This window comes from Panthera tigris, chromosome D4 (genome assembly GCF_018350195.1).
Source record: "Panthera tigris isolate Pti1 chromosome D4, P.tigris_Pti1_mat1.1, whole genome shotgun sequence".
NCBI lineage: Eukaryota > Metazoa > Chordata > Mammalia > Carnivora > Felidae > Panthera > Panthera tigris.
In genome coordinates, this window is record NC_056672.1 from 65,651,259 (window position 1) to 65,663,670 (window position 12,412).

The 12,412-nt window shown below is 35.8% G+C and overlaps 1 protein-coding gene across 1 annotated transcript; it reads left to right on the forward strand.

Moving 5' to 3' along the window:
• The first annotated feature begins 8,617 nt into the window (after positions 1-8,617).
• LOC102960212 (olfactory receptor 13D1) lies at positions 8,618-9,572 on the forward strand. The gene has a single exon (XM_007094260.3). It carries the CDS (start codon positions 8,618-8,620, stop codon positions 9,560-9,562), a length of 945 nt encoding a protein of 314 aa, XP_007094322.2. The 3' UTR covers positions 9,563-9,572.
• Positions 9,573-12,412: the final 2,840 nt, after the last annotated feature.

The following is a 12,412-nucleotide window of genomic DNA, read 5'->3' on the forward strand; positions in this document are numbered from 1 at the left end:
AATTCTAACACATATAACAAGTATCTTTAATCTATATTTAACAAATCTATAACAATTTTTTAAATAAGGCAAATAACTTTGTAAAACCAATACTTGATGAATGTATATACAGTTCTATTTAAGGAAATCCTAAGGGTAAATTAGTGCCCAATGAGGAACCATGGATGTTAGTCAAGAATGGCATGATGCCATTTCTATGAGAATATTTATTGTTATTTAAAAATAATGAAAAACAGATTTCTCTCAGTGGAATGTGTATTTCATCAATGAGAATAAAGACCCAAAGAAATGGAATGATATCTTCAAACTGTTCGTGGAAAATAACTAAAAACCTATTATTCTGTACCAAACTAAACTATCTTTCAAGAGAGAAGGCAAAATAAAGACACTTTTAGAAAAAGGCTAACATTTTATCACACATAGCACCCCATAAAGAAAAAACTGTATTCAATTGAAAGGTATGAAATGAAAAAACAAAACAAAAACAAAGTAAACAAAGAAATTGGTAAACATGCAAGTAAATCCAAATTGTCACTAGATTTTTTTTAAAAAAGCAACAATTCGGGGAACTTAAATACAAAGTAAAAATGACATTTTAAATATCAACAACATGGAAGATAAAGTCAAGAGTTAAAAATCAAAGATAAACATTTTAAAGTCCTTGAACTATTCAGAGGGACTGCAGAGATATCAAGTAGAGACTATGTTAAACAAGCATCATTAAAAAAATAAGGGAACTCATAAAAACAATAGAAATAAGATACAGAATTTTCAAATCTGTTAAGAGAATAAAAGAGCAAAGAAAGTTTCATCAATTCAATAGAAGTCATGAAAGTTGTTCAAAAAAAATATTTAAAGCATAGATTTAAAAAATACCAAATGAGGATAAAAGAATCAAAAGCATAAATATTCACATTAAATGTTATAAAGGAACCAGTTGGAACATATCAATTGATATTGTGCAGAATTACATTAACCTATTTTCTAATGCTAAAATTCACCTTTTGTCCCAGCAGTAAATTCAGCCAATCCAGTTATATTCTATTTACAAGATAAATTCCTAAAATGTAACACAGAAATTTGGAAAGTATTGTGATGGAAAAATAGGTACCACATAAACACTAACCCAAAGAAAGCCACTGTTTGGATTAAACTAGGCTAGAAGGACTTGAAGCAAAAAACATTACTAGGGAATTTATCAGAAAGAAAAAATAGTCCTGAACCTTATCCATCTTACCACACAGCTTCAATATAAACACTATGAATAATACCAGCATTACAAGAAAAAGACAAATCTACAATAAAAAGGGGAGAATTCAATATCTGTCTTAAACTTTTAAGTGAAGCAATAAGATATACACACACACACTTATATGAAACTTTGCATTAACACATGAGAGGATATTTTCAAATCCAAATGAAATATATAAAAAATAATACAACATTAGGAAAGGAAGCAAGTCTCAATAAATACCAAAGAATAATATTCTAATCTCAACTCTGGCCACAATACAAAAAACATTAGAGATAAATATTAAAAACATAACCACTCCCAAAATGTTTTTTTAATCTGAAAATTAGAAAACGTACTATTAAATGATTAATAGGCTAAAAATAGATTGATAAAAATTCCAAAATGTTTTTAATTCCTAAATATTCAAAACTAAATAATAAAATTATAGTAAAATATCAAATTATTGAAGGACATAAAAGGAAACCCAAGTAAATTGTGAAGCTCTATTTTGCTCATGTTAGGAAATTAAAAAATAAATTTATTCATTTGCCCCAATTTTTAAAAATTCAGTATCGTTCCAAACAAAATAAAATAGGATTTTTTTACATTTGTCACGTTGATCCTAAAATTCATGGAAGAGTAAAGAGCCAAGAATAGCCAAAACTGTGCTGTAGAGTAAGAAATGCACATTCACTATATCAGATACCAAGGCTGATCATAAAGCTATAGTACATCAGATAGTGTGGTATTGATTCAGGTAAAGACAAGTATATCAAAGGAACAGAGGTGAGAATCAAGAAATACCATAGGTATATATAGAAGTTTATTATATCCAAAATGAACTGACATTTGATATAAAGTAGCATTATTTATCAGGGAGAAAATGGATGAACTACCAAATAAATGGTACCTGGGTACTGAATTAATTGTACTGAAAAAAAGATTAAAACTCTACCTCCACACTGTGTCCAAAATAAATTTGAGACAAATTAAATATCTAAATGCAAAAAAAAAAATCTACAACTATAAAACATCCAGAAAAAAATGAAACATGTGCTATAAAATTGAAGTACAATTGATTGTTCCTCTTTTAAAATTATGTGTTCCATTCCCTTATATCATGGTGTAATTATTATAGATGAGCTAGTCTCCTTGCTAAGTTGAGTGTTCTCCTAACTAAAGCCTATACAATTGTGGTGATGCTTGGAGGAAGATAAATGCAGACAGAATTAAAACACTAAACCTGGCTTTCACCAAGAATAAACAATCCTCCAAGATTGTCATTACCTTCAAAGAGCTGTGCAAAAAAAAAAGGAAAATTGCCAAGAATCCAACAAAAAACAATTTCATTTTCACTTGTTTCATGTGCCCCCCCCATCCATTTACCAGGTAAAAAAATATTATGATGTCCATTAAAAATGTCCAATAAAATGAGAAAATACATACATTAATTTTAAACAGCAAGTTATAAAACAGGAAATGAAATGTGTTCTCACGTTTTCACTGTATGTCATATATGCACAAAAGTAATCAAAATACCAATAGTTTTCTCCAAAATTGTGCACTTATCTTATCCATTAGGCTTTTCTTAATTTCCCAAACTTCCCACAATGAATAGGTATCATTTCTATAATCAGGGGGAAAAAATTAACTAAGAGAAGAAAATTTCTTTGTAAGGTACAATTTAGGTCTTTGGCACATTATTTCTAATGTATCTAAAAGTTATTATCTTCAGCAAGATTTAAAAGTTCAACTTTAAATCACTTCTGGGATTACAGAGTCTCTTAGAAGAAAACAGAGGAGAATTTAAATTGGCTACCACAGCCACCGGTGTGCCCTCTGGAAATGTTTAGGGCCTAGAGGTTAGAGTACCTCTGTGGCAGACTGACTTACTACCGACACAAATTAATAACATGAATTTCCATTGGAGACAAAAGCTTTATTTTTGATCTGCCCCCTTACCACTACTAGCAATCATCTGGAACTGTGGGATACTTCTCTGTGGGTTCTAAGGGCAGGACTATAGCCCTAAGAGAAGACAGCTAAGGTTCTATCTAATCTAACTAGGAATAGCAGCAGCAACTTCTGTGTGTAGACAGAAAATAGTGAAACACTGGAGAAAGGGAATGCTGACTAGAGAGATCCATGCTTGTATCTAAAAATGGCTTCCTCGTTTTGAAGACTGTAGTCCCAATAAACCACACTATCTACTGTGAATGGAGAATCTGAGGATCCTACACTGATGATTAAATGAGGTAGACGTAAGCAGAGTTGGGAAGAGTTTTTTTCAGAAAAGAGAGAAAACATGGGAGTTGGGAATTCTGAACCATTTATTTTATTTGAAAAGTTTTTAATAAAACAGTGAAAATCTTGGGAAATGAGATACTGTTGGGGGAAGGAAATATCTTGGATACTTATAACATCACTTTAGCTGTTTTTACTCACCATGGAAAAAATTTTTTAAACGGCAGCCTAAGAGTTCAGATTAAACTAACATGTATTGTGCACTCCCTCTGTACCGAGACCTTCTAAGTATGTTATGTTAATTCTCACAAAAATTCTACAAAGTAATGTTACCTCATTTTATATCATGCGTATGTTAAGTTTCTTGCTCAAGGTCTGTGCAACTATCAAGCCACAGAGTCAAGACTGAACTCTAGGCCTCCTGACTCTAAGACAACTGTTCTTACAATTAAAGTACTATTTTGGGGGGGCGCCTGGGTGGCTTAGTCAGTTGAGTGACTGACTTCAGCTCAGGTCATGATCTTGTGGTCTGTGACTTTGAGCCCCGCTGTCAGCTGTGCTGACAGCTCAGAGACTGGAGCCTGCTTCAGATTCTGTGTCTCCCTCTCTCTCTGCCCCTCCCCTGCTCATGCTCTTCTCTCTCTGTCAAAAATAAATAAACATTAAAAAAATAGTAAATAAAATAAAATATAGTACTTTCCATAAAGATAACTTACTAGCAATAAGAACAAAAGAGTATAAAAGGACTTGGTGCATGGTAGGCTCCCATGGCACAAACCTAGAAATTATTAGATAGCATGTTCTAATCAATCCCAGAAGTGAGTCTACGGGTCAGACAACAGCTCCTACAAAATAAGAGCTTAAAGCTTCAGCTGTGCTACCAGTGACAGAGAATTGTATTTGGTACCCACACAGTAATGTTAGTAGAAAAAAAAAAAAAAAAAAACCTCAGGATAATTCTCAAGACCATACTGAAAGTGGAGAAGAGGACCTATTTCTAACTCACCCAGTATTGCTTATTATCAACACCTTTCAGAGCTCCTAGAGGGTCATTTATTTGAGCAAGCATTTGGGATCTCCTGTCAGAGATGTTGTACTATACAGAACAAAGGTGCTTCATAAACAGTAGGAAAAACTGGATACAGGATACAGATGTAATATTTAGTGCTGAAATTTTCTTCTGAAGGAAATCTTCCATGTGTGTGCCATACTATGCTTCAAAAAGTTCCTTGAGTTAAAATCAGGGAGCATAGGTAAGTACTTGAGCTTTATAAACTACTCTTCTCTTCTCTTGGTAAACATGGGGAGAAAAAGGGTGAATGCTTCATAATCCATAATCCTCAAGCAGAGTTTCCTTTCTTTCCATAGGTGATGCCCAATGGTGAGGACATATCTAATGAGCAGTCCTTTGGAATAAGATGAACAAATCCTGGAGAACAAGAAACAAATTCTACCACTTCAGGGCAGAAAGAAAAAAGCATAGGTAACAGAAGTTCCTGATGTTTTCTTATGCTCCTTCCTACCCACCAGGTATCTCCTCCTTTTCTTGTGATACTGTTGGATTCTTTATACTGCATCCTTTCTGCACTACTAAGCTTGGTCACATTTAAATGGTTAGTTCTAGAATCCTTTTGCAAACTTAAGTCAATATGTCTGTTGACGGTGGATGTATGAGATTGAACTTGGAACACTAAAGGGCATTAGTCTCTGTAACATAAAGCCCCTGTCCAACTTCCTGTCCATTGACTATTTTATTTCCTACTTGAGTTTCAAAGAAAACTGGGGCAAAATCTCTGGATGTATGAGTAACTATTCCCTTCTAAGAAAAATTTGAAGTATTATTTCTGATATTTATACCCATAAAACATAGGTTAAGAATTCTTTGGAAAAGATAGAGAGAAAATTATTAATGCCCCAATTCCCATATTCCAGAAGAAACCAGTTAAAATTGTGTGTGTGTATGTATATATATATACGTATATATGTATATACGTATATATATATACGTATATATATATATAGCCATTTGTATTATTAAGGAACTTCTTTTTCTTCATGTAATATTACATCATGAGCATTGTCCCTTATCCTTAACTCTTCTTCAAGACTATAATTTGCACTGGTGATATTACATGTGCCATTATGTACTCTCATGTGTATACAATAAACACACCATACTAGATTGGCAGCACCCTAGACGAAAAAAATTGTAACACCTACTAAAGCATGATTGAATTTATATATGATATTACATGCAATGCCATTTATTTTTTTCTATTCTATTGTTGGATTGGGGGGGGGGATGTTAAGTAATAATAATAATAATGCATCTTTGAATGACTTTTAGGAAAATATCTCCAGAGTCTCACTATTTGAAATTATGTTGACCGATGGTTTAAGAAAGATAATCTTCATCATCTTAGTGATTTATCCCCCTAGGTCTAGACTACTAAGAGGTTTTATCAAGAATCAATGTTACGTTCTATCATTGCTTTAGGCATCTATTTAGATGACAATATTCTATTTTTCAATTTCCAAGCATTAATTTACAATTTCATGCTTTAATAAAAATAAATGTCATCATTTTAGTATGTAGCTTGGATACACTTTTTATGATGTTTAAGTATGTTCCTTCTATCCCCACTTTCTTGAGGGTTTTTATTAAGAAAGGATGCTGAATTTTGTCAAATGCTTTTTCTACATCTATTGACAGGTTCTTATCCTTTCTTTTATTAATGTGATGTATCACATTGATTGATTTGCAAATGTTGAACCAGCCCTGCAGTCCAGGAATGAATCCCACTTGATCATGGTAAATAATTCTTTTTATATGCCACTGAATTCAATTTGCTAATATCTTGAGAATTTTTGCATCCATGTTTATCAGGAATAATGGCCTGTAATTCTCCTTTTTTGCTGGGTCTCTGGTTTGGGAATCAAAGTAATACTGGCTTCGCAGAATGAGTCTGGATGTTTTCCTTCCACTTCTATTTTTTGGAACAGCTTGAGAAGGATAGGTATTAACTCTGATTCAAATGTCTGGTAGAATTCTCCAGGGAAGCCATCTAGTCCAGGACTCTTATTTGTTGGGAGATTTTTGATAACTGATTCAATTTCTTCACTAGTTATGGGTCTGTTCAAATTTTCTATTTCTTCCCGTTTGAGTTTTGGTAGTGTGTGGGTGCTTAGGAATTTGTCCATTTCTTCCAGGTTGTCCAGTTTGTTGGCATGTAATTTTTCATAGTATTCCCTGATAAATGCTCATATTTCTGAGGGATTGGTGGTAATAAATCCATTTTCATTTGTGATTTTATATATTTGGGCCCTTTCTCTTTTCTTTTTGAGAAGGCTGGATTTACCAATTTTGTTTATTTTTTCAAAAAACCAACTCTTAGTTTCATTAATCCGTTCTGTTATTGGGTGGGGGGGGGGAGGATTCTATATTGTTTATTTCTGCTCAGATCTTTACTATTTCTCTTCCTCTGGTGGGTTTGGGGTTTCTTTGCTGTTCTGCTTCTAGTTCCTTTAGGTGTGCTGTTAGATTTTGTATTTGGGATTTTTCTTGTTTCTTTAGACAGGCCTGGAATGCAATGTATTTTCCTCTTAGGACTGCCTTTGCTGCATCCCAAAAGGTTTGGACTGTTGTGTTTTCATTTTCATTTGTTTCCATATATTTTTTTAATTTCTTCTTTAATTGCCTGGTTGACCCATTCATTCTTTAGTAGAATGTTCTTTAACCTCCATGTATTTGGAGGTTTTCCAAACTTTTTCCTGTGGTTGATTTCAAGCTTCATAGCACTGTGATCTGAAAGTATGCATGGTATGATCTCAATTCATTTATATTTATTGAGGGCTGTTTTGTGAGTTTGGATACACTTTTTATTCTTTACATGTGCATTCATAATTGAGATTGACCATAGTTTTACTCTGACAGTTTTGGGTAAAAAGGCAATTTTAGTTTGATAAAATAATTTGCAAAGTGTTCCATAACTTTTTCACATTGGGACATATTATAGAGCACATTATTTGTTTCTTAAAAGCATAAAATAACTATCATAAGTATTCTGTATCCAGAGTCAATTTTGAAAGTCTAGTACTGGGGCGCCTGGGTGGCTCAGTCGGTTAAGCAGCCGACTTCGGCTCAGGTCATGATCTCGCGGTCCGTGAGTTCGAGCCCCGCGTCGGGCTCTGTGCTGACAGCTCAGAGCCTGGAGCCTGTTTCAGATTCTGTGTCTCCCTCTCTCTGACCCTCCCCCGTTCATGCGCTGTCTCTCTCTGTCTCATAAATAAATAAACGTTAAAAAAATTTTTTTAAAAAAAAGAAAGTCTAGTACTCACAATGAGATCCCTATCACACATCACAGTAAATGTGGCATAGAATGTGTTGAATAAATGAGTGAGTGAAGAATACTAGCAGAATGGAAAGCACCGGGTTCAGTGACAACACATAATCAGGACCCTACTTAGACTAGGAGGTTAGAAACTTTTGCTAGAAAGATAATATCTAAGTTGGGAGAAGCCCTTTCAGCTTAACAAAACAGCATAAACAAATGCATGAAGAAGAAAGAGAATATGTAGTATTTCAGGAAAGTAAAAGAAATTTAATATGACCATTTCATAGCATTGAGGGTATCAGTAGTGGCTTCAGAATTTCTACATTAGAGGGACTTAGGGGTGACAGTTTGGTTGACGGAGGTACTAGAGAACTTTCCATGAAGTTGTGTTGCATACCAAACACATTGCTTTTCCTTAGACTGTATTTCTCTGTTGGATGTCGTTTGTGGCGAGGCTAATGAAGATTACTGTGAAGCAAATCTACCCAATAATCCTTCCTTGACACCATCAGTGGGGAGAAATAGCAGAAGTGGATTAAGACAGGCTTTGTGTGACGGATTGTTTTTGGTGAAGTTACTGGCTTTGCTTTCTCTTATTCACCCTGGATTAGAAAATATCTTCCCTCATCTGGGACCTTTTCTGAACAGAAAGACAGCTATTCCTCTTTCATACCTTTTTCCTCAACACCCCCACCCAAGGATAAAACAAAATAATGGAAGTTAAAGTGATTTGATAAATCTATATCATAAATTTAAATTTCCCTGAGTCTTGTCCTTTTCTAAACCCTGAACGTGACATGGATACATGAAGATGGGGAATGATTCAACCGTGACCAAATTCTTTCTGGTGGGACTTTCCAAATACCCAGAGCTCCAGCTTTTTCTGTTCGTGCTCTGCCTCATCATGTATGTGATAATTCTGCTGGGAAATAGCCTCCTCATTGTCATCAGCACATTTGATTCTCGCCTCCACACCCCCATGTACTTCTTCCTTGGGAACCTCTCATTCTTGGACATCTGCTACACATCATCATCCATTCCCCCGATGCTTGTCATATTTAAGTCTGAGAGAAAATCTATCTCCTTCATTGGCTGTGCTCTGCAGATGGTTGTCTCCCTTGGGTTGGGCTCCACTGAGTGTATCCTCCTGGCTGTGATGGCCTATGATAGGTATGTGGCCATCTGCAACCCACTGAGGTACCCCATCATCGTGAACAGGGTGCTTTATGTGCACATGGCTGCTTGGTCCTGGATCATAGGCTGCCTAAACTCCTTAGTGCAAACAGTCCTGACAATGGTATTGCCTTTCTGTGGGAATAATGTCATTGATCATATTACCTGTGAGATCCTGGCTCTTCTTAAACTCATATGTTCAGATATCACCATCAATGTGCTTATCATGACAGTGGCAAATATTGTTTTACTGGTGATTCCTCTGCTGTTAATTCTCATTTCCTATGTTTTTATCCTCTCTTCCATCCTGAGAATTAATTCTGCTGAAGAGATAAAGACAGCTTTTTCTACCTGTTCTGCCCACCTGACTGTGGTTATCCTGTTCTATGGTTCAGCCCTTTTTATGTACATGAAGCCCAAGTCAAAGGACACAAAAGCATCTGATGAAATCATTGGACTGTCTTATGGAGTGGTAACCCCGATGTTGAATCCCATCATCTACAGCTTGAGGAATAAAGAGGTGAAAGAGGCTGTGAAGAAAGTCTTGAGCAGACACCTGCATCTATGGAAAATATAAGAGGTCTTGAGGCATGTGATACCCTCCATGTTGAGACCGGATCAGATCTTTTGTGTTCACAGAGGAAGTCAGAGAACCCAGTATTAAGAGAACTTATCTCCTAGTAAGTCCATATATAGAACTTATATTCTTTTCAACACAGAAGTCTCATGTAAGCCTTCTGAATAATGTCTAGTCTGCAGTTTCTAGTTGTATGTAGCTCTGCCATTTGGTTCCATACAGGGCACATGGCTTTTCCTCAAGATAAATCTCCCTCTTCTCTGCTTTCTTCTCTCTCTTCCATGTTTTTATCTCTCTTCTCTTCCCCATTTCCTCCTTCTTTTCCTTTCCCCTTCTCCATCTGTTTTGTTACTCTACTTTCCTTCTGTTTTCCTGGTCTCCTTTCTCAGTTTAAACTGAACATCTATTATTTTGTTGTCTAGTATCCCCTCTTCTGGTAAAAGAATGTACCTTTTCTTTTTTTTTTTTGTACCTTTTCTTTTTACATTCAACAGTGCCTCCCTCTGAGCCCATGTGTGCTGGAGGGGGCTGATCTCTGAAAACAGTGGTACCATTGGAAACAAAGGGCTAGGCAATTAAAGCAAATCCCTCTGGTTACAGTGATTCATTCAGTATAGGAGATGAGTTCTGCCAGGCTAATCAAACTCAACCCAAGAATGCTGTCTCAGACTAAGAAAAGAGGCACTCTTACTGCTAAGGTTTTTAAACTGATAAAGTGTAAGCCTGGAGCCAATCTTTATCAATAAGTGCAGGGAGCCTATCTGAGAGGCAAAGAGGTGTTGACAGAAGGAGGAAGAGTGTGTGTGATCCTGTTATTTTAACTCCTTGATCCAGCTGTGTCTAAAGTCAGTTCACAATAATTCTTTTTAGTTACATGAATCAATAAATTACCTTTTTATAAAAAACTTATGAGTTGGATTTCCATCACTTAACAATTATATAGTCCCAACTAAAATATTTCTTTGTACCCACTTCTCCACTTATATTTTTGAGGTAAAATACATGAGGATATATTACCTAAGTGGCCCCAAGTTCTCCAGCCTTCAGGGGCTCTCCTTCCTTTAACAACTAAGTAATCTAATTTCTATTTTGTGTGCCTACAGACATTCCAGTCACCTCCCCAATTATTTCTGAGGACTATTTCTATTTTCTTAGTTTCTGGTTTTGATTTTATGCCAGACTATTCTAAACTTTTCTAGGGGTACCTGGGTGGCTCAGTTTGTTGGGTGTCCAACCTTGGCTCAAGTCATGATCTCACAGTTCATGATTTCAAGCCCTGTATCGGGCTTGCTGCTGTCAACAAAGAGCCCGCTTTTGATCCTCTGTGCCCCCCTCTCTCTCTCTCTCTGCCCCTCCTCTACTTGCACTCTCTCAAAAACAAATAAACATTAAAAAAATAAACAAAATAAATTTTTCTATCATTCTTCCCTGGTAATCTTATATGTCTCTGTGTCAAGCTCTCAACAGTATATTTTGCCCACAAAGAATAAACATAAGTCTCCTAAATATCCACATTCAAAAGACCACAATGTTTAACACCTTTATTTAGGCTTGAATATAACAAAAAAGGGACTAATATCACTAAGGAAAATAAATCAGTATTAAATATTACTGTTCTTGGTATCTACTAGCCATCCCCCTTTACATGGGCCCTCTAATGTCCATTTTCCTCTTTAGCTTCTGTCCTGATACAACATTGACAGTGTCTATTCATTTCCTTCTTCCATAAGAATCAGCACCTCTCTCAATAAAAATGAATGGATACCTAACTCAAAGCACTCCTCAGCATGGTCTTGCTCAAAATGGAGTGTGAGCTTCCAAAAGCAGACTGCAGCTTCCACTCTTAGAGCTATAGTAAAGAACTTCAGGAAGCTTTTAAAAACCAGTGCTTCCTCACCAGCAATAATTTAGAAACACTGAAGTCCAATAAACAAGCACCTTGAGTGATATGTTCTGTCTGTGAAAATATACCAATATACTATCTCTTTTTTTTATTTTCTTTAATGTTTATTTATTTTTGAGAGACAGAGTATGAGTACGGGAGGGGCAGAGAGAGGAAGACACAGAATCTGAAGCAGGCTCCAGGCTCTGAGCTGTCAGCACAGAGCCTGACACGGGGCTTGAACTCATGAACCATGAGATCATGCCCTGTGCCGAAGTTGGATATCATATCACCCAGGCACCCCAGACACTTTCAATAAAAAGCCAAAGAAGGAAAGAATTCAACCCATTACCTGCCTTATTATTAGTATTAGAAGCTTATTATAGCCCTTACGGAACTGGAATCCATATAGTACATTGTTTACAAAAAAACAGAATCCAACAATCAAAAGTACTCTTTTTTTTTTTTTTTAATTTTTTAATATATGAAATTTACTGTCAAATTGGTTTCCATACAACACCCAGTGCTCATCCCAAAATGTGCCCTCCTCAATACCCATCACCCACCCTCCCCTCCCTCCCACCCCCCATCAACCCTCAGTTTGTTCTCAGTTTTTAACAGTCTCTTATGCTTTGGCTCTCTCCCACTCTAACCTCTTTTTTTTTTTTTCCTTCCCCTCCCCCATTGGTTTCTGTTACGTTTCTCAGGATCCACATAAGAGTGAAACCATATGGTATCTGTCTTTCTCTGAATGGCTTATTTCACTTAGCATCACACTCTCCAGTTCCATCCACGTTGCTACAAAAGGCCATATTTCATTTTTTCTCATTGCCACGTAGTATTCCATTGTGTATATAAACCACAATTTCTTTATCCATTCATCAGTTGATGGACATTTAGGCTCTTTCCATAATTTGGCTATTGTTGAGAGTGTGGCTATAAACATTGGGGTACAAGTGCCCCTATGC

Bases quoted from the DNA above. Each gene is read 5' to 3' on its own strand.
- LOC102960212 (XM_007094260.3), top strand. From the start codon at position 8,618: ATGAAGATGGGGAATGATTCAACCGTGACCAAATTCTTTCTGGTGGGA.